The 22,986-nt window shown below is 41.8% G+C and overlaps 1 protein-coding gene across 5 annotated transcripts in view; it reads right to left on the reverse strand.

Annotated features, from left to right (window-relative positions):
* Nucleotides 1–203: 203 nt before the first annotated feature.
* PRELID2 (PRELI domain containing 2) overlaps nucleotides 204–22,986 on the reverse strand; it is a 75,420-nt gene continuing 52,637 nt past the window's right edge. For all 5 annotated transcript variants that reach the window (XM_039256704.1, XM_039256705.1, XM_039256702.1 and 2 more), the window contains 2 exons: nucleotides 4,644–4,713; nucleotides 204–781 (listed from right to left, as the gene is read on the reverse strand). In XM_039256704.1, the coding sequence (XP_039112635.1) occupies nucleotides 4,654–4,713 (60 nt within the window). In that variant the 3' untranslated portion in view covers nucleotides 204–781; nucleotides 4,644–4,653. The remainder of the gene's footprint in view (nucleotides 782–4,643; nucleotides 4,714–22,986) is intronic.

Genomic DNA, 22,986 nt, shown 5'->3' on the forward strand with positions numbered 1-22,986 from the left:
AATCCCAAACCTATGCCTTCAATACTGAACTCCCTTCCGTGTCTAATCATCACTACACAGAACGCCTGTGCCCAGGTAGCCCCACGTGCTAGGGAAACACAGAGCAATTCATGATATGTATGCCATATCACACAATGCCAAAGTCACCCCTCCCTTCCTGCTCTCCATCCCATGTTCTTTCAAAAGGCCAAACCACACGGTGGACAGGTTACATCAGAGAAGTTATATTGGTGGCAGTTAGGTGGTACTTATGGGTAGACATCAAATGCTCCCAATTTCTGAGACCCAAACATTACTCTAAATGTAGCTTGGCTTCAACACAGAACTGGTAGATTCTTTTCTACCTATGTGTCAAGTGGCAGTTTCAATTCCTTTATCCATCCCAGGATCTTCTCCTGAAACCCATGAGCAATGAGGCTGATAACATATGGCACTGGCCAGGCCTCCAGCCTGCCCTTGGTTTCCCTGACACCATCACCAGGCCATCAGCAGGAGATCCTGAAAAAGGGCAGACATCACCTTCTATGGATTTTCTCCCCCTTTATTTGTAAATCATAAAGAGACTGTGCCATTCAACTCTAGCTAGAAGTTCTCACGTCCGTGAGTGCCACTATCTGAGGAAGGCTCCCAGGGAAGTGTATCAATTCACATTCTGAAAGGAAGGTCTCCTCTTCTTTAAGCTGCCGACAGTGTATCCGTAAACTTGAATTTCGAAAATTGCATCAGTCATGTGTTGTGGCCAAGAAGCGATTCTTGAGCAAAATAGGACAACACAGGGCCCCTGCAAGAGAAAGCAAGTAGGCTTTATCACCTAATAAACAGATCTCACCAATCAATACTTATTTGCCTCTTTTCTGAAGCAACTCTTAAGAGTCACTTGAATTCTACCACTATGGATAATTCTGGAATAAACTGCATTTCTACCTCCTAATGATCCTCGAACAAAGCTAGCACCTTATTTTATTACCCAGAGGAATTGGTTCAAAGGGGAGTTAAGATACAGCTAAAACAGAGGTCTTAATCATTTGGGCAAGAATGAACTCTGCCGTATGATCAAATCTCACCAAGCCCTGTCTCCCAACTGCCAGTGGCAAGAACAAACAGATGTCAGGGCTATTTGTTTTATTCAAAAATGACAGGAAATCAAAAATCTATCAAACAGCTGCATCAGCAGCAACACTACAAGAATATTGGTTAGTGAGATGTATGCACCTCCATTTTGGCTCATGATAAACTCACCTTCTAAGCTTTCTAATTTTCAAATGCCCACGTGGATACATGGGCCACACAATTCTCGGTACTATCTTTAGGACTGGGCACCATACACAAGGTAGTCACATTCTATGTGATTTTTAGATTATGCAAATGTGAAATATGGTAGGATATAAAAACGGTAAATAATGTCTCCCTATGAGGGTTCACACAAACCCCGTGGAATGTTTTGTGTGTTTTTTTTTTAAGAACTGCAAAATTCCAAAGCTGATAAACTGAGTACACTGACCGTACCCAGCACCTAGACCACTGCCATCACAGCACTGCTCCTTTATCTGCTACACAGAATGCTTACATATTGACTCCATTATGCACAGGCGTTGGAACTTCATGAGCAATTGTCATGATCACCACTGCTGGTATTTTAACTTCGCTGCTGTGATAATTTCAGTGCTTTTCTATGCCTTAAAATAAAATCAGCTGAGTGGTGTTGTTAAAGCTAATACAGACTAAATATATCATCACAGTATTAACTTTGGAATATAGGTAATATGTAATCAAATGCAATGTAAAGAAGGCTAAACAACCACTACCAGGCTCCCTGGTCTTAATTTAGGAGAAGGCACGCTCACAACCTACAGGACAGAAAGCTTTTTCTTAAAGGACAATAAATATTTTAAACTTTGCTGGAGAATGGCTCTCTATTTGCTGGAGAATAGCTCTCAGCTATTCACTCTGCTGTTGTAGCTATAACAAAGCCAAGGCATAGCTGTGTTCCGATAAAACTTTATTTACAAAAGCAGATAGCAGGTTGGATTTGGCCTGAGGGGAATAATTGAATGACCCTACTTCTACGGCCTTAGCCCTGAAACCTGCCCCCTTCCTTTTAATGTGGCATTTTATTGCTCATAAAAACAGTAGTTCCCCCAACGTGCAAACATTCTCCCATTTTCTGTAGAGCCAATTTTGAAAACAGAAGTTACATTCAAACGGGCACATTTCAAGCTTGCCAAAACTTTGTAGTAGTCAAGAAAAAAAGGGAAGCAACAAGCTGGAAAAACGTAGCACCACAGAGCCATAAAGTGTTGTATGTCAAGATTTTTGTGATGCTTGCTTACGTGACTACATATATTTTCAAAACTCACCAAACTGAACACTTGGAATTGGCCAACTTAACTGTACATAAATAATACTTTAATGAAGTCGGTATTGGGAAAAAGCTTAAAGCCTCAGCCACAGGCTCTAATCTGCAGTAACTGTAGATTCATGTGGTAAAAGTATATTCCCCTTACTGTCCATTTACTGCCCTGAGGACCTGATCATGGGTTACAACAGTCGGTATTAGGTAAATCCTTCAAAAACTCTGTTGCACTAAATGCCCTGAGTGCAACTGTCCTTCACTGAACTCTTGGTAGTAGCCAGACCTCTACCACCTCACTTGAAAGGGAAGAGCAAGTCGCTTTTAGAAACAATACAGAGCTCGGAGTTCATGGCTAGCTTTCAGCCACAGGAAAAACAAAACAAGGGAACCAACAAGAACATAGGTGTTTGTGACAACACGTGAGGCTTTTTTAATTTGCCAATTTCACGAACAACATTTTAAATAAAAAACACAAGTTAGCGTGAGTCTCTTTTCAGTGGTCTTTACACCAGTGTGGAGCTTGTCAATATTTAAGCAGGGGGAAAAAAAACCAGTTAAACAAGGGGCTGAGACACTAAAACCAGGGAAAAACCACGTAAGAAAAATCATCCCTCTGATTAATCTAAAGTCAATAGACTGCATGACAACAATTTCAAAACCCTAGCTATTAGCTTCCTCGGTGCCCTTATATTTAATCCATCTTCATGCAGAGATGAGACCTCATTTAGAGCAATTGTTCTCAGAGTGTGGTCCCTGGACCAGCAGCAGCAGCAGCAGCAGCGGCACCTAGGAACCTGTTAGAAACACAAATCCTAGGACCGCACCCCAGACGTACTGATGCAGAAACCCCGAGATTGGGGCCAACAATCTATGCTTAACAAATCCTCCAGAGGATTCTGATGTTTCGTGATGCTCCAAAATCATTAACCTGAAGTTTGAAAATCAATGTATAGTTATAAGTGGAGTCCCCTCCCAGTCTCTCATTTCACTTGGAGCTGACTTTAGATCCCGCCCTCCAGTGTAAGTTGGGATCTGCGCCCAAGTGCATGAGCAATACAGGTACTTGGTGAGCCTCACAAAAATGCTTCATAAAAATGTTCTCCAAGAGCAGAGTGGATATAGGAACACACCATATTTAGATTCCATTTCAACATTTTTTGAGCACCTGCCATGTGCCGTGCTTGTGCTAAACGGAATTATCATATTTAGCCTCCCCAGTAATGAATAAATCTATTCATAGATCTGGCCAGCATGCACTCGATGCTGAAATGCTTGTACATAAATGTTCATTTTGCTTTTTCTTTCATTAATTGTTCTCAAACTTTATGGGAGATCACAATTAGAGTCCAAGATTGCTTTTACAAAACCAGGGGTCCTACAATTTGAAGTCAATGTAAGGGAAATTTGGGGTAATGATGAATTACCCAGGACAGCGTTTGCTTTACTCAATGGTTTTACCTTCTCTCACATGTTAAAAATTCAAATCCAATAAATTTGGTAAGATGTAAAGCCATTACGCTCATTTATTTCAGGCTTTGGTTCTCTCTTAAGTAACTCTGTTCTGCCCTTTTCACTATGGAGACCGTTCCTCATGTAGACAATAAAAACTTAAGACAAAAAAATTAAGTAAGTGTAAATTGCCCCTGCCCCTTGTGACCTCGGAGCATTTTTGCTACACTAGAGATGGCATGTGCTCTAGCACTAGTGCTTTCTCCCATCCTCTGCTGAGCCAACATTGCTAATCACTCAAGGCATCCTTAGCCAGAGCCCGATATTATTCTCAAAATGTCAGAATCCTTCTCAATAGCATTTCCGGTGGCCACTGCCAACCCGTGGAAGTATACAAATGACTGATAAAATACATTTATTTCACTGGCCAGTCAAAACACGCCCCTTCCTTGCTTTCCGTTCCACTTCAGAGAGAGCTTTAAGCCCCTCCTTTCATTGTCCCCAGGACAATAAAATTAAGCCTCAGTTAATCCTGAACCCCAGTCTATACACATCTGTGGCAGCTTGCAGGTCATAATCAGGCTGGATTGTACTGAGCGGTTTCAACAACTTGAATGCGGTTGTAACCCAGCACATGGTACAAAGCTGCTCTGAAAATCAAAGAACTAAGGAAATGAAGGTGCTGAACAGGAAACGAAACACCTGTGAGACAGGAGCCTCTGCGTACAACTGGGAAATGTACAGCATGAACAGCCCAGGGAGGCTGACGCACAATACAAGGGCTTAAGAGTCAGAAAACATGGCTGGAGCAAAGAATTCTGATTTTGATTTTGGTACTCACTGGCGGGTCTTTAGTCGGCTAAGGGGGCACCACACTGTTCCTTTAGCAGCATCTCCATTATTCTAATTCCCTAGAGAGAGAAGAAAGAAAAATCAAAATGGCACAAGCACTTTTACATTTATCACAGCTCTTTCCCTCCAAGGAATCCAAGTCATGGCCATGTACTCATTTCTGGAAAGTAGGCTCATGGTCATACCTTATGTTTTTATAATATTTTTCTCACCAAGTTCACATACATTCTCTCTACATGTGCTCAGAAGTACTCGAGGGAAGTGGGCACAGGAGAGTTTAGAATCTCCATTTTAAACATAAGGAAGCAGTCCAAGAGAATGTAAGTAATTTACTGAAAGTGGTCCAGCTGCTGACTGACATTACCAGGGCTGGAATAATAATGGTAATAATTAGTGTTTACTGAGCACTTGCAAATGCATTACTCTGGCTGCTCAGAGTTTCACGAGCACCATCCTGGGCAGTGGCACCATGGACACCCTCCAACCCCTTGGCACCCCTTCCCTACCTGCCAGCACTACAGGCTGCTGATGGCACAGAGCCACCATCTGCCAAAGGGAGCTGCCTAACTTCAGGTCACATCCGCTCTCCAGGGGCAGCCCACATCTAAAGACCGGTGCACACAGGGGTATAAGGGCCCAGCCCTCTTCCCTTAACTCCAGAATGGGTGAAGGGCACTCCGTGTCTAGAAGTCCCCATGGGATCAGCTCAGAGTTTCACTGCAACATCACCACAGTTCAAATTCACCTCCTGTGTAATCCTGTCTCCCCTACTCCCCTGGTAGCGTTGTTCCTGAGGGCCCTGTCTGGAAACCCTCTGCATAAAAGTCTCCATCTCGGAGTCTGTGTCTGGAGCACTGGCCTCGAATGCCTTGTTTAACAGACACAAAACCCCAGAACAAGTACAATTTTTACTCCCATTTTACAGATGAAGAAACACTAACTCCAAGAAGTTTAGGTAATTTTCCCAAAGTCATACATCTGTTGAGCAATAAAGCAGGGAAAGAACATGGGCACTCTATTCGGGCTTCAGAGTCTGCCCTGACTCTTGCCATGTACTCACTCTATGACTGGACATGCCGATCTGTCACCTACCTGCCAGTCAAAATCTACCCTGGAACAAAGAGGAAAGCAGATAGTCCCTCCTTCCTCCTTCAAGACCAAGTTCTGCAGACCAGAGGATAATCTTCAGATAGAAGGACAGGGTGATGATGTAATTACGTACTGAGGTTTTAAGGAAGTCAGAGCTGGATCTGGCAGAATGGAAGCCACTGTTGTCAGAGACGGGAAAGTACTTTACAGGGAACAGTAATGACCCACGCTAACTTAAAACACAGATCCCCAGGCCCCTCCCAGAAGACTCTGATTTAACAGGACTCAAGCAGGCCCCAGAGTTCTGCACCTTTAACACGCACCCACATGATTCTCATGATTAGGCAGGTTTGGAGAACACTGAGTGAGCTACAAGAGAAAGACAGGGGCTTCCTACCAGGGATTCATTCTGCACCACGGCAAGGGGGTGGGTGGGGGGGCTCTAGAGAAGACCATAAAATATACTGAGTACAAAACAAAATGTAACGTTTCCTTGTGGTTTCAAATGTCCTTTACATCATAACCAGCCATTGCCACAAACACTGCCACTGTCCTGCAAGAAAGAAGCATCAAAGGACGCTGACGGAATCCTGAGGAGCACAGGGCGGGGTGAACCAAAGCAGCAAGCCGCAAGACCAGACGCACTGCTATCAGGGTGGAGCGAGGGGAGTCCTGGGCACAGCCCTGCCAGGAATTCTGCTGGGTACCTTAGGTGAGTCACCTTTCCCAAGGAGTAACTGAGACGGGACAGCTCAGGGGAGGGCAAGGCTGAACGGGGAGCGCAGCTGTGCACCAGGAACTGGTAGGGGAACTCACAGAGGCACATATGGGTCCCCAAGCCCTGATGAGACCCACACAATTTCCAGTTGTGGTTCTGAAGCACAACTGATTCACCCACTAGAACTTGTAAATGGCAGGCTGACATCACCTCCAAGATCCTTTCCAGCTCTGCCAGTCTGGGGATGGATGGAATGGTCCTCCTTCGTCATTTTGGAAGACAAGGTACATGCTGTAGTCCTACAAAGAATCAGAGGGGAAATGAAGGAAGAGGGGTGGGGTGAAACCACCAGTGGAATGAAATGTAATTGAATTCTTGCCCTAAGATCTGAAGTGCACTCATGTCTACTCTTATTCGCTCATCAACAGATCCACTCAGCAAATATTACGCACCTACTGTGTGCACCAGAGATTAAATAGTGAACCAATGAGACAAAGCCCCTGCCCTCATGGAGCATACAATCTAGTTGATTTTATTTCCCTTACTTCTGTTTATTTCAGCAAAACCCTAAACGATAATTAAATGCCTTGCTTCCATTTTCAGGAAGAATAAAAACAGCCACAATAATTCCATTTCAACCATCTTTTGGCAGAGTGGGCCCATAAATCTGGTGGTGTGTCTTTAAAACCAGAAAAGCACACTCCCTCCTTAGGAAGTGAGCGCTTGTGAACTCTCCCCATCTGTCTAAATTAAGAACACCACCACTTACTGAGCTGAACACTAATTGACATAAGTGAAGACTTTGAGGTTTGCCTTGGGAATTGAAAGACGTTATTTATTGAATCAATTACATTCACAATGTGACAGTTGATTTTTCTTTCTTGTTTTTCCCCCTCTCTCATACCACTTTAGTCTTTTTAAGCAGAACAGTTAGAAATAGAAGGTGGAGAACAGGGGCAGAGAGAGAGACCTATAAAGTGAAATTAAAAAAAATAAAAATCTAACAGGGAGGCCAAACCATTATTTAGTACCTCTCTTTAGAAAGGAGGGACCAAATAAAAGCCCAATCGATAAGAGTCCTTTCAAATAAAGTTCCAATGCTTAAAACTCAACCCCTAGGAGATCAGGCTTAAAGAGGCTAAATTTACACCACTTACCACACAATGATGCCTGAAATGCAGAACACACATTAAGTGGATCCACCTTTATAGAGATGGCTTAAAAGCTTTTTGGACTGGCAAACCATAAACCAGCATGATTTTATTATTCCTTCTATCCCCTCTGAGATTTTTTTCCCTCTCTATTACAAGGCTCTCAACTCACCCAGCACCTCCTCAGAGACTCCCCTGACTGGCCTAGCTCAAACAGCCTGGCACAGGATCTGGAGCATGGCTTGATCCTACCGTCTTGATAGCATTCATCACTATAAAAAATTATCATGCTTTTTAAAATATTTTGTACTGTCGGGGCACCTGGGTGACTCAGTCAGTTAAGTATCCGACTTCAGCTCAGGTCATGATCTCATGGTTCATGAGTTTGAGCCCTACATCAGGCTCTGTGCTGACAGCTCAGAGCCTGGAGCCTGCTTCCAATTCTGTCTCCCTCTCTCTCTCTGCCCCTTCCCCACTCAAGCTCTCAAGCTCGATCTCTGTCTCTCTCTCTCTCTCAAAAATAAATAAAAATTAAAAAAAAATTTTGTACTGCCTGCCACTCCCCTGCCCCCAACAGAAAGTAGGCTCCAGGAGATGGAAGAGACACCTGGCCAGTGGGCATCATCTATAAAAAAAGGAAAGGGAGGAATTTGAATGCAGTTTTCTCATCGAAAGGTAAGAAAAACACTGCTCAGAGCTTCTCTAGGAAGACATCTTTTGCCCAAGAGAGTATCTTTTAATCTGATGTTGGTTAATTCTTCTTTATATAGGACTTCCTCATCTATAAAACTGAGATAACATCAAACAATAATAATGGTCAAAATTACTGGTACATACTGTATGCTGAGCACAGTGCTGAGTGCTTTACCTGCCCCTGGCTTTGTTTATTCTATCTGCCTTAGAGGATTATCATCTTTTTTTTTTTTCAGATGAGATTTGAAGCTCAGAAAAATTAAGCATCCAGACCAAAATCACACAGTAACTAAGAAGCAAAGAATCTCGATCTGACCCAAAGCAATCAGGATTGAGGGTCCAGGGTATAGGATGTTTCAAAATGCATGGAAGGCATAAGTGAGACTGTAATATGAAAATGCCTATTCTGATGTTGGGTACACAGCAAGGACTTGTTCTTCCCTTCCCTATTGACTATGTTCAGAAAGCGTGGTAAATAAATCAGATAGTTTAGCCCTGCTCACAAACTACATGGCATGATTCTTAATATATGAATCAATATTTAATCACCTCTACAAATTATTTTAAATACAGTGTTTTTCAAGTAGGAATAGCTGATCACATGTATGACCTCAATACAATTTTCCCATCGTAGCTAATAAACTCTTGAGGAAGATTCATTTTTATTTTGATAAGTAACCCAAAATCCTTATGTGTAACTCCAGAAGGTTAAGGGATACAATAATTCAGATGTCTCTGCTTCACATTATAAACCTTCCTCTCCCCTTAAAGAGAGTATTTAATCTCACAATTGGTAATGGAAAAGAATATATCCCCAAATAATAAAATCCAAAACCTGGAAATGGCATTATATTATCTAGTCCAAAAAGGAAACTCTTAGCAAAGAACTGAAGGTGGCCCATCTGACCTAGACAGGTGTCCTGGGATCAAATATAAGGATGAAAGATTACAAAGTCATTTCCATACTGCCAGTTTTCAAATGAACTCTGACCTGGTATGACTATTTTACTGGATAAAAGGCATTTAGTCATTGGTGTTTTCCTCTTTTACAAAGTTCCTTCCCCAACCCTCTAATGTAACTCCACAGGCATATATATATACACACACACACACGTGTGTGTGTGTGTGTGTGTGTGTGTGTGTGTGTGTGTATTTTTTTTTACTTTTCCTGACTTGGACTTCATGCAAAATATAGCTTCTTAACTACTAACCAATCAAGAGACCAGCTTCCTACCTAGTGCCATGTGCCATCCATGACATTTCTGACAAATGATATTCTGGCACCTGTTTAAAAATCTCCACTGATGGGAAGCTTTCTACTTCCATTCCACAGAGGCAAAACTGCCTCAATGCCTGGTACTAGAGGGGTCCACGACCAACTCTTATACTCCTAACTAACAAACTAAAATACAGCAACGTTCCTATCAATTCCCTTTATCAGCATTTTTTCACCATTCATCAAATTTCAGCTCAGTCATCATTTTGCCTTGTTTCTTCCCTATCCTGGGAGAGACAATGACTGCCAGCATGCTTGTTGTCTAACAGATAAATAAACCCAACAGACGCTCAGGTAAATCTCCTTTTACCTGTTATCTCTCCCCTTCTCTTCACCCACACTCACATTAATTTCTATACATCAACAATTCTCTTTACATGGAAGGCCAGTCTCCTGGGTCTTCACATATAATTTTCCAAAGCCCTATTTCAGTCAACAACCTAACACACCAAATCTCAACAACACTGAGGGTAAGGGGCTAACTACCTGTCAGGGGTTTTACCTACATTACCATACTTAATCCTCCCAGGTAAGATCCTTTCACTCTCAGCAGTTCCTGGTAAGGAAACTGGGCCTCAGAGCAGAGGGAGTTGCTCAGGGTGAGAGATTGAGTAAGTGACCAACCTGGAATTTAAACCTGGGTTTCTCCAAATCCTTTCACAATGAGTATCTGCCTTGGTGAATTTGTTTCTGGGCCTATACACTTGTGCTGTGAGGGAAGTGAGCAAGTAAGGCTCCTTACAGGACTGCTCTGAGGATTCAGTGAGGCAGCGTATAAAGCTACTGACAAATGACAGTCGGGGCGCCTGGGTGGCTTAGTCGGTTAAGCATCCGACTTTCGCTTGGGTCATGACCTCGCAGTTCGTGGGTTCGAGCCCCGCGTCAGGCTCTGTGCTGACTGCCAGCTCAGAGCCTGGAGCCTGTTTCAGTCTGTGACTCCCTCTCTCTCCGACCCTCCCCTGCTCACGCTGTCTCTCTCTCTCTCTCCTAGAAATAAATAAAACATTAAAAAAAAAAAAAGCTACTGACAAATGACAGCCTTGTGTCAGGCACCTCCGCTCGCTCTCCCTGTGGCCTGAAAAGCAGCTACTGATTTCTATGTGGACCCAAATCAGACTAGGGGACCCTCACAATGGGACTCCCATAACCAGACACCGCCTGCCCTCCTCTCATTCAGCGGATGGTCAGTAACCCACAGGGAACGTCAGCAAGGGCTCACCTTGTGCCTGTTCAGATGTCTCAAAGCACATTTTACTTTCTCTTCACATCACCTCTAAAAGTTACTAATACTGTTCAATGACACTGAGCCCAGCAGGGTAAGCCGGCTTTCCCTAGGTCACAGGCTCGCCAGCAATACACAGAGAACTAGAATCCTAGTCACAGGAAAGACATGTTTATTGAAAGGCTAAGGCCCTGCTAGGCTGTGCTGAGCACACTGTACGCCTGGTCTCATTTAATCCTCTCAAACTATGAGTCAGTGACATGAAGAAAACGAGATGCAGAGAGGCTAAGAAACTTGACCAGTGGCACCCAGCTGTCAGTGCGGAATCCAGATTCACACCCAGGGTTTTGTGGCTGAGCCCTCACTACACCACCCCTTTAAAAAGGTACATGTGTAGGGTTCTCTTCTCAAATCACCAAAAAATGACAGGTTGCCTTAGGCATAGTCCTTCATGCCACCCCAACATTATTCCCATCTACATCTGGGTAATTTTAATTTTACCTACGTAGGGGACGAGACCGAAGTACAAGTCAGTCTTAAAATTGCTCTGAGGCTAAAAGCATCTCTCCATGTCTCCCGCATTCTGTTTTCTGTGGAGACCATGTGAAGCTCTCTCGTTCACTACGAAGGAGCTGGAGGACAAGCATGTGGAGAAGCAATATTTGTGTTTTAACACAGTATCTGCCAATTCGGACTCCTTGATTTTATCTAATGCAAATTAGTGAGGCTGTTACTTCCCACATAAAGCCTTTAGCCATTCTGCAGGGGAAAGAACCTGGGAAGGGTGAGCACGGCATGAGGTTCCAGCTTGGAGCCAGAGGGCTGTAACGAGCATTAGCTATATAAGTATAAGGGGCTCACTTGCACTCCCCATCCTTCACATTACCTGGGGAATGAAAGAACTATGAAGTTCATGGCAAATATAAGAAGGACACCTTTTGAAAAATTCTAAGCATTTAATATTATAAATTAACACGAAGAGCCAGAACAAAAGCTACATATAAATGACTAAAAAATAAAATACTACATGCAAATAATAGTCCCAACTACCTGTTGTTTTTCAGAGTCAATCATTTGCAAAGGGAGAAAAAAAAATACCTTCTAGTGCTTATAGATGCATATGTTCTTTAAAATACCCAGCCCCCATAGTGAATTGATAGGGGGAAAAGAGACTGAAGAAATGGATATAATAACATGGTTGATACTCCTTAAAAATTGCTCTATTTCAATTGCTCACTAAATGGAAGCATTATTTGGTTAATCCCTAGGATCTTATCCTTTGTATTGCTTGGTCCCAGATATTCCTTCATGCATTAATAACTCCCACATGGACAATGTTCTAAATCTACCAGCTGCCTTGATGTTTAACAATCTAATAAAATTCTTTCCTTCAATAAAAAAAAAGCTAAGGTTTATTAAAAAAAATGCATTCACACATTCTTAACTTGGTAAACTGCAAAGGTGGGACTCCTTTGAAATAAGCCCTTGTGGGCAAATGTGGCTCTTGTTCTGAGACTGATACAAAATCCTTAAGGCTCAGGGACACCTGATTCACACCTTGCTCGGAATTTGGCCAACAAACTCGGGCTCCCTGGGAAATAATCTGTTAGGCTGGCTGAAATGTGAAGGGGTGAGCTGCTGGCAAAGTAAATCAGGAGGCTAGTCCTCAAGTACAGAGACTAAGGGTCCGACTTCCTGGTTGGAGTACACGTTCTACCCACTTACCATCTGCGTGATTTGGGGCACATCAACTCACACCTCTCTGTATCCTCATCTAGAAAATGGTCGTAACAGCACTTACTGCAGAGCACTGTTGAGCAAAGTGAAGGAAGTAATGCATGTAATGTACTGAGGATGATGCCTGGGGGTGCAGAGAGTGCTCAGCAAATATTACTTGTTACTACTGTTACCTTTCCTATAACCCCAGGTTTAGTTGCTGTGCAGACCATTTTAAAATAAAATACAATGGGGACATAAAGAAGTCTTAGCACATTTGGAAAATAATACAGAAATACTTACACTTGATCACTAATTCAGTAAATGTTTAGTGAGCATGGACTATGTGCTAAGTATTGAGGATAAAATGGTGAGCCATACAGAAGCCTACCATTTGCTAACGGAAACAAAGAACCCTGAAAACAGTCACATACTGATCACCGACTTCAGGGAATCTTTTCTAAAGTACTGATACAAAATACAAAAGATTCTATGTATAAAGATGCTTCACATGGTCTCACCTATACTGGTAAGCTTGGAAATGACTTCAATGCTCAATCCTAAAGAAACAGTAAAGTCATTTATTATAAAACATCTGAATGAAATATTATGCAGTCATTAAAATGTTGGCTGTGAGGTTTATATAGTTGCTGTGGTAAGTATTTGTGATATAATATTACTTGAAAAGAGCAAAACATGAATGTGTACTTACACAGTAATTAAGACTGCTTAAACTGCTTAAAAGACTGAATAGAACATGGCAATGTGAGCTATAATGGCAGGATAACAGTAATCATTTCTGGAGTATTTAATGTGTGCCAAGATACGTAAGCACTTCTTTAGACTATTTCCTTTTCTTTGCATACTCAGAAGGTTGGTACTACCACTCACATTTCACCCAGAGGCTCAATTTGTACCCTCAGGTTTAAATTCAGGTCCTGGTAACTCCTAAGACAGGCTTATTATAACCATTAAACATTTGCCTGTAGACTTAATGGGAAAAATAAGTTTTTGCTGTAACTTCCTTGAATTTTTCTTTTAAAGGAATACCAACTGATCATTTGCCATGTGCCAAGTCCTGTCCTGAGCATTTTATGCATGTAATTCATTTGCTTCTCACAAGTACTTGATGAAGTAGGTTCTAATATTACCCTCATTTTACAGATGAGGAAAATGAGACTCAGAAAATTAAGTGTTTTACTCAAGATCACACAGCGGATTGGTACAAGGTATTCTGCTGGTTTCAAAGACAGCTGGGACAAAAGGACACCAATGGCGCCTCTGAAAACATATAAAATACTTATGTGCAGGTAGCACCTAATCGAAGACATTTTAAATAAAACCTTAAATATTTTTTATTGTTGTTTACAGACTGAAAGAGTCTTTTTGGGAGGAGTGTGGCCATTTTTTAAATTATAAATGGCCATTCAAACACACCAAAAAGTGAATAGAAAAAGCAGTAAGCTTTCAAAAATATTAATATCTTGAAAAGCTAACAAAAGCTACTTCCCCAGCAAAGGCCACTGATTGAGAAAATTTTTAATTATAGCCTTTAAATTCTTCTTAAACAGGCTGTCAGTAGGAAAGAAGTTAATTAACTCAAAAACCCACCATTTTCCTTTACTAAGGAAATTCAGAGAAAAACAGAAAAACAGTTTAGCTAGAATCTAAGGAAGAAAGCTAGATAAGAAATTAGGGGTCAAACCCCAGGCAGCAAGTGGGATTCTAGAGAAATTGAAAGTGACAAAGAAGTATCACTCCAACAAACGTGGTTCACCACACACAGGGTTTTTTCTCCTTCCCAGAAAGGCACTCCAGCCTCCTCCCCCTCATCTGCCAGCCCATTGCCTGCTACCCTAAGTCCCACAAAACATCGGCAAAACCAAAGGGATCATTCAGCAAGAGATGAAATTCTCCCACAGAGTGGGAACACAGATGAGAAATCACCACCAAAGGGGTAGGGGGAAGAATGATCAAGGGGAACGGCTGGACATCTCAGAAAGCTCACAGAGCATTTAATTAGTATGCTGCAGGGTTTAAGCATACAACTGAAGTTTAACTATTGGATATACCTTTAAGAAATTAAATTGCCTTTGCAATTCTCTGCCCAGAATTCTGTATTAACTCCTGATCTAAGATGCCTCAGTGATACTTTCCTGGCCTGGTTGGTCAAACTAAGAGTCTTCACTTAGCACCAAGAACCCAACTGAATTCAGGTGCCATCCTACAACAGATTGGATCCACCAAAGATTTGTGCCTCAAATGCATTTAATCCACACAATCTACAGACACAGCCCCAGTGTTTGCAGTATTTCAATGCCACCAGGCCAGAGCGGTTTCAGTTTTCAATTCTGTGCCTGCCTTAGGTTTATACGAGGTATGAGAAGATTTATGATGTCTACAAATACCTATTTTCTCACTGTCTTTGCTTTTGACTTTAGCACAACAGAGTGTGAGAGTGAGCTCAGGAAAGATATAGATTGGTTGGAAATTCTATCCATAGCAGTGCAGAGAGAATGTCTCCCAAATCTCCAAAGATTCCTGGTTGGGTGTGAGAGTAAAGCAGCATTAGGAAAGCAAGCATCACATTAAGCTTATGGAGACTACACGTTCTCTATGTTCTGACAAGTGTTGACTTCAAGGTCATCTGACTTCAAGGTAATGCCCTGCGTTGATGGAGACCAGCCATGTATTTGTCTTGTCTCCTCACCCAGGCTCTTTGTGGGAAAGGGTTCTGCCCTCCAGCTCAGGAGTACAAAGAGTACAGGAGTTAAGGGGATGGGCTCTGAGGTCAGACCACCTGGAATTCCAGTTCTGCCACCTGCTGGCTGATGACCCTGTGCAAGTAAAGTAATCTCTTAGCCTCCACTTCCTCATCTGTAAAATGAAGACGTGGGAATAACAGTCTCTCTGTCTCTGAGAGTCACTGGGAGAAACCACTGCTCATAAAACAGTACTGTGTTTGGATCATGGTAAACAATCAATTGATTATAAATACTATTAATATTGTATCTGGTTTTCTCTAAAGCTTCCTAAACAGTCTATGTGTTCAGAAAGCATGGATTAAAAATAAGCCAATATATCTATTATCACCTTGAAGACCCCCCACAATACCTACAAATCCTTATAATATGCAGTTTATTTAGTTCATCTGAATAGGACTATAAAGTAAAAATGTGACATCCCTACCACATGCTTACCTTACCCTTCCCTCTTGCTAACTAGTATTTTTAAAAAGCCTGTTTATTATTTTTAAATATTTTATTGCCTTCCCCCAAAACTTGACCATCCACTATGAATTATTTCTGATGTTCCTGGATACCCACTTAGTTTAAACTCCTGAGTTTTTTGCAGGCTTAAAGACTATTTGTCAGGAAGGAGATTTAAATCGTGGTATTATACATTGTGGGAAAGGAGTGAGGGCTCAAAAACAAACCAAGAGGGGCGCCTGGGTGGCTTAGTCGGTTAAGCGTCCGACTTTCGCTTAGGTCATGATCTCACGGTTCGTGGGTTCGAGACCCGCGCCGGGCTCTGTGCTGACTGCCAGCTCAGAGCCTGGAGCCTGTTTCAGTCTGTATCTCCCTCTCTCTCTGACCCTCCCCTGCTCACGCTGTCTCTCTCTCTCTCTCTCCTAAAAATAAATAAAACATTAAAAAAAAAGAAAGAAAGAAACAAAAAAAATCAGACTGTGTCAAAACTGAAACCGAACCTCTTAGTCCAATCCCTGATTTACAAAAAAGTAACAGTGAAGTTCAGAGTAACCAGTCCAAGCAATGTGGCCATTAAGGTGGGACCAAGGCAGGACCACTACCCAGATTTCCCAGTCCTCAGCCCCTGCGTTAAATGCTGCATGCTGTGTGGAGACACAAACTCCAATCACTCTTATGACAGCGACACATCTCAAGCTCAAGAAACCACTTTCTGCCATTTCTGGTAAGAGTTTTAAGTTCCCAGGTTTCATCTTGTTGACAAAAGACAACGCCCCACAGTTGCAACTGGCTGATCTCAGGGATTCCCAAAAGCTTTACCACTGAGCAGTCTATTACAACCGTGATGAATTCAAATGAGCCATTGAGGGATTTTAGATTCCTGTCTCACAGCCAAGGTAATGGCATTGATTTAAACGCAGGGGAAGGACCAAAGACTGTTATCACTCACAGAATACTCATTTTCACCGAGTTGTTTTCACTGCAAAGGCTGCATTGCTTAGGACTAAAACTCTAGAGATAGCAGGACAAAGTGAGCTGATGGGGAGGAGATATGGAGGAAGAAGGCAGTTATTATTATTTAATGGATCCTCAGCATCTAATGAATAAATATCAAGTAAATGAATCTATTTGAGCACTCAAGACAATGATCGACAGAGGTAAATTGAGAGCTAGGAAGTAAACCCTCTGAAGCTAAGGACAGAACTTCTTTCAAGTTGTTCAAGTAATGGAAAAAATCTTGAAAAGATGCATAAAACCAAGAAGGTAATACAAGTCTCCAAAATAGAGTCAGCTGAGTATTAATTACACTGATGTTCACGTGTCTTATTTGTGACTTTTATTTATTCTTTTGAATGCCAGTTGTACTTGTTGTGTTCCTCTATCTTAGAGTTACTGGGTTTTGAAAAGTCCCTCTCTCTTACGGTTGTGACTACCATGCATGTGTGTCCAACAGATATTCGTTTCACAGTTGAGACACTAAGCAGCGAAGGGCAACTAGTTCAAGGTAACACAATTAAAACGCTTGGAGGAAGGCTGAGGTCAAACAATTAGTTAATGACAGAAGCATTAATTTTCAATGTCTTTGGAGTAGAAACCACAAGATTGGAGCTAACAATTTCATTTCTTCTTCACAATAATCCTAACAGGGTCGAATAATTAACCCTGCTTCCTGAATGACAAATGGAAATTCTAAGAGGTTAAGTCACTCATTCAAGTTATACAGGGAGATCTCTGGTAACTCCCAGAGCTGGCCTGTGGTGGAAGCTACAAAGTGGCAAGACTCTTTCATAAGGAAATTTAGCAATTTGCTTCGAAAGTCTTAAAAATGTGCATACCTTTTATCCCCGGAAGTGATAAGAAATACAAGTATTTGTATGCATGGATTTACCACAATACTATCTATAACAGTGAAAAAAACAAAACCAGAAACCAACAATAAGGGCATTTATGCCAAAGGAATATTACAAAGGCATCAAAATCCATGTTAACAATATGTCCATAAGTGAAAAAATTGGGCTAAAATAAACAGAATAATCCCAGTTTTGTCTTTCAAAAAATACCATACATACATGCATCCATATAAACATACACAAAGATAAATGGAAAGAACTAAATAAAAATGTTAAATCTGGATACACTGAGTATTAAAATAAGGGATTTAAAAATGATAAAACAAATAATTTTGGGGGGAGGGGGCAATATGGCAGAGAAGTAGGGCACTCCGTACGTTGCACTCGCCCCCATATCTCGCACGGAGAAGACCTGAAGCCATAGGAAACCTTACAGAATCCAGGAGTTTGGGAGGAAAAGGAGACAGAGTCCACTGAGAAAACCTTCTAATGTGATGCGAACTGGGGAAGATAAAATCGGGCTGGGACCAGAGACGCAGAGGGACGGGGCGATCCCCCTCTGCGGGGAGTGAGAGGGTAAAGAGAGAGGCCAAAACTGCTCAAGACATGGTCCCTGTCGCTGGGGAACAGAAAAACCTCTGCTCAGGACACAGAGGGACCCGGTCTCCGGATCTCCAGCTGACCCAAACAATCCCTGGGGAAACAACTGCGTGTGCGCCAAATCGACCTGGAAGGGCCGCCCGCCGACTGCGCCTTTGTGCTTCTGGCTCGGCTGGATCCCTAGAGGGGAGGCGAAGGGCTTAAAACTGGGAGATTTGCCTGCGAGTTCGTGTTTCAGGTGACGAGAGACAGGGGGACCCGGTTTCCCGCTGTCCAGCGGACCCGAGGCAGGACACACTCGTCCCAGGAGATCCCCCCCTCCTTGCTCGCCAACCCGACCTGAAGGAGACAGGAGCAGCGATTCTGGCTCAATCCCCAGGGGGAAGGCAAGAGTCTTGGAATTGCCCTGAGGGGATCGCCTGAAAGTTTGTGTCTATGGCAATTTCAGTGGGGCGCACGGACAGGGATTTGGAAACGACACCTGGCATGGGATATAGAGCGCAACCCACGTTGGCTGCGCCCCTGGCATGGGAAGTTTACACACCCAAAAAAGTGAGGTGCAGCGCGTGGTTCAAGAAGGGACTGGAGCACTGTCACCCTTCTCCCCACAACCGTCAAGGCAGGACTCCCGCCTGACGCACTGGATCAAACCACGCCCATCCCTGCTAGAGGGCTGTCCTCCTCCCCTTTTATTTATTTATTTATTTCATCGGAGCAGTGACCTGATTAATTCTGGTCACTGGCTTGCTTAAACAGTCACATTTAATCCATTCTGTAGATGTAAGTCCTACACCTACCTACCTTTTCATCTCTTTCTCTCAAGAGTAATCAGACAATATAGCTTCTCTGGATAACACCAGCGTCTTTCTCTCACATCTTCAACCATATCCCACCCTTTCGCACGTTGAAAAAAGCTTCTTATCCCTTCTGCCTGTTCATTCTATTTCTAATTTTGCCTCATCTCCGCCCTGTCATCTTTCTTTCTCTATGCTCTTCAACCAGCACTGCATACACCCGGCTATTTAATTGTAGCTGGGAAATCTGGTTATATGCTTTAAACTGTTCTTTGTCTATAGGCTTTCTTTTTTCCTTTTCCTTTCTTCTTTTTGAGTTTTAATGAATTTTTATTTTCTATTATTAGCTTTCCCTCCTCCCTCTTACTCTTTTTCATTTTACCTCTCTGTTTGTGTGTTTGTTGGATTATTCTGTACATTTGTGTGCCTCTGTTCCCTGTGTGTTTGTCTGTTTGTTTTCCTCTCCAGGGCTACCTCCAGAAACAAGTCAAAGTACACATGGTGGAGAGTCCCCAATACCACTACGAGTAGGAAAATAAAATAACCAAGGTCCCAACAAGAGAGACTAAGAGATATCATTCAAAGAACACTTTCTGAAAGGTTAGGCCCTGGACAGTCAAAGAATCTTCTTGGGTACAGCAGCGCTCACAGGTGCAGAGAGCATAACAAGTCTTTAAAACTAACAAGAGATATAAAGCTAACCAAAATGACAAAATGAAAGAGCTCTCCTCCAAATAAATTCCAAGAAGAATTGACAGCTAAAGAACTGCTCAAAACAGATAAAAGGAGCATAAGTGAACAAGATTTTAGAACAATAATCATAAAATTAATCGCTCGGCTTGAAAAAGCATAGAGGACATCAAAGAAACTATGGCTACAAACAACATGGAGCATAAAAATAGGCATAATGAATTAAAAAATGTGATAAATGAGATACATAATAAACTGGAGGCGTCCAATGAATGGATTGAAGAGGCAGAGAGAAGAATAAGTGATAGAAGACACCATTATAGAAAAAGAAGAAACTGGGAAAAACGGAGACAAACTGATCCAGGAACATGAAAGAAGAGTTTGAGAGCTCAGTGATACGGTCAAACGCAACAATATCCATATCACAGGAATCCCAGAAGAGGAAGAGAAAGGGAAAGGTGTTGAAGGAGTCCTGGAACAAATTATAGCAGAGAACTTCCCCAACCTTGGGAAGGAAGTAAACGCTGAAATACTAGAGGCACAGAGAACTCCCCGCAGACATAATTTGAATCAATCTTCTGCACGACATATCATAGTAAAAATGGCAAAATATAAGGACAAAGAGAGAATTTTGAAAGCAGTTAGGGAGAAAAGGGCCCTAACATACATACAAAGGGAAGCCTATCAGAGTGGTGACAGACCTATCTACTGAAACTTGGCAGGCCAGAAAGGAATGGCAAGAGATCTTCAATGTGATGAACAGAAAAAATATGCAGCCATGAATCCTCTATCCAGCAAGACTGTTATCCAAAATAGGAGGAGAGATAAAAGTCTTTCCAAGTAAACAAAAATTGAAAGAATTTGTCACCACTAAGGCAGCCCTACAAGAAATCCTGAGGCGGACTCTCTGAGGGAAGTGTTGCAAGGAATGAAGATAACAGAGACACCACCACAAGCATGAATCCCACAAAGGACACAATGACTCTAAACCCACACATTTCAATAATAACACTGAATGTAAATGGGCTGAATGCTCTAATCAAAAGACGTAGGGTAGCAGAATGGATAAAAAAACAAAATCCATCTATTTGCTGTCTACAAGAAACTCATTTTAGACTGGAAGATACCTTCCAGTAAGGGGATGGAGAAATATATATCATGCCACTGGAAATCAAAAGAAAGCTGGAGTAGCTATACTTATATTAGACAAACTGGACTTTAAATTAAAGACAATAACAAGAGATGAAGAAGGGCATTATATAATAATTACAGGGTCTATCCATCAGGAAGAACTAACAATCATAAATGTCTACACACCGAATATGGGAGAACCTAAATATTTAAAACAATCACAAGCAGAAACAATCTTATGGATAAGAATGTGCTAATAGCAGGGGATTTTAATACTCTGCTTACAGTAATGATTAGGTCAACCAGACAGAAAATCACTAAAGAAACAATGGACTTGAATGACACATTGGACCAGATGGATCTGACAGTTATATTTAGAACTCTACAGCCTGAGGCCAGGGAATGCACTTTCTTCTCAAGTGCACATGGCATATTCTCCAAGATAGATCACATACTGGGACATAAAGCAGCCCTCAATAAATATAAAAGAATTGAGATCATACCATACACACTTTCAGATCATAATGCTTTGAAACTTGAAATCAATCACAGGAAGAAGTCTGGAAAACCTCCAAAAACATGGAGGTTAAAGAACACCCTACTAAGGAATGAATGGGCCAATCAGGCAATTAGAGAAGAAATTTAGAAAATATACGGAAACAAATGAAAACGAAAATACAACAACTCGAAATCTATGGGATGCGGCAAAGGCTTTCCTAAGAGGAAAGCACATCGCACTCCAGGCCTATTTCAAGAAATGAGAAAAAGCACAAGTGCAAAATCTAACAGCTCACCTAAAGGAACTAGAGGCAGACCAACAAGAACGCCCTAAACCCAGTAGAAAAGAGAAATAGTAAAAATCAGAGAAGAAATAAACAACATAGACACAAAAGAAACAATTGAACAGATCAATGAAACCAAGAGTTGGTTTTTTTTAAAAGTAAAAAAACTGACAAACCTCTAGCCAGGCTTCTCAAAAAGAGAAGAGAGAGTACCCAAATAGACAAAATCATGAATGAAAATGGACTTATTACAACCAACCCCTCAGAAATACAAGCAATTATCAGGGAATACTATGAAAAATTATATGCCAACAAATTGGACAACTTACTAATTGGACAAATTCCTAAACACACACTAACTACCAAAATTCACACGGGAAGAGATAGAAAATCTGAACAGACCCATAACTATTGAAGAAATCGAATCAGTTATCAAAAATCTCCCAACAAATAAGAGCCCTGGACCTGATGGCTTCCCTGGGGAATTCTACCAGACGTTTAACACAGAATTAATCCCAATTCTTCTCAAGCTATTCCAAAAAATAGAAATCGAAGGAAAACTCCCGGACTCATTTTATGAAGCCAGCATCTCTCTGATTCCCAAGCCAGACAGAGACCCAGCAAAAAAAGAGAACTACTGGCCAATATCCTTGATGAATACGGATGCAAAAATCCTCAACAAGAACCTTGCAAATCGAATCCAACAAGACATAAAAAGAACTATCCACCAAGATCAAGTGGGATTCATTCCTGGGTTACAGGGCTTGTTCAATATTCACAAATCAATCAATGTGATACATCAAATCAACAAAAGAAAAGATAAAAACCATATGATCCTGTCGATAGAGGCAGACAAAGCATTGGACAAAATATAACATCCCTTCTTAATAAAGACCCTAGAGAAAGTGGGTATAGAAGGAACTTACTTAAACTTCATAAAAGCCATGTATGAGAAGCTCTCAGCTAACATCATCCTCAAAGGGGAAAAACTGAGAGCTTTCCCGCTGAGATCAGGAACACGACAGGGATGTCCACTCTCACCACTGCGGTTTAGCATAGTGCTGGAAGACCTAGCATCAGCCATCAGACAACAAAAGGAAATCAAAGGCATCAGAATTGGCAAAGAGGAAGTCAAACTTTCCCTCTTCAAAGATGACATGATACTCTACATCGAAAACCCGACAGACTCCACCAGAAGCCTACTAGAACTGATCCAAGAATTCAGCCAAGTTGCAGGGTACAAAATCAACGTACAGAAATCGGTTGCATTTTTATACACCAACAATGAAGCAACAGAAAGAGAAATCAAGAAACGGATCCCATTCACAGTTGCACAAAAAACCATAAACTACCTCGGAATAAACCTAACCAAGGATACAAGAGATCTGTATGATGAAAACTATAGAAAACT

Source organism: Hyaena hyaena, unplaced genomic scaffold, assembly GCF_003009895.1.
Source record: "Hyaena hyaena isolate Hyena2069 unplaced genomic scaffold, ASM300989v1 scaffold_585, whole genome shotgun sequence".
Classification (NCBI taxonomy): domain Eukaryota; kingdom Metazoa; phylum Chordata; class Mammalia; order Carnivora; family Hyaenidae; genus Hyaena; species Hyaena hyaena.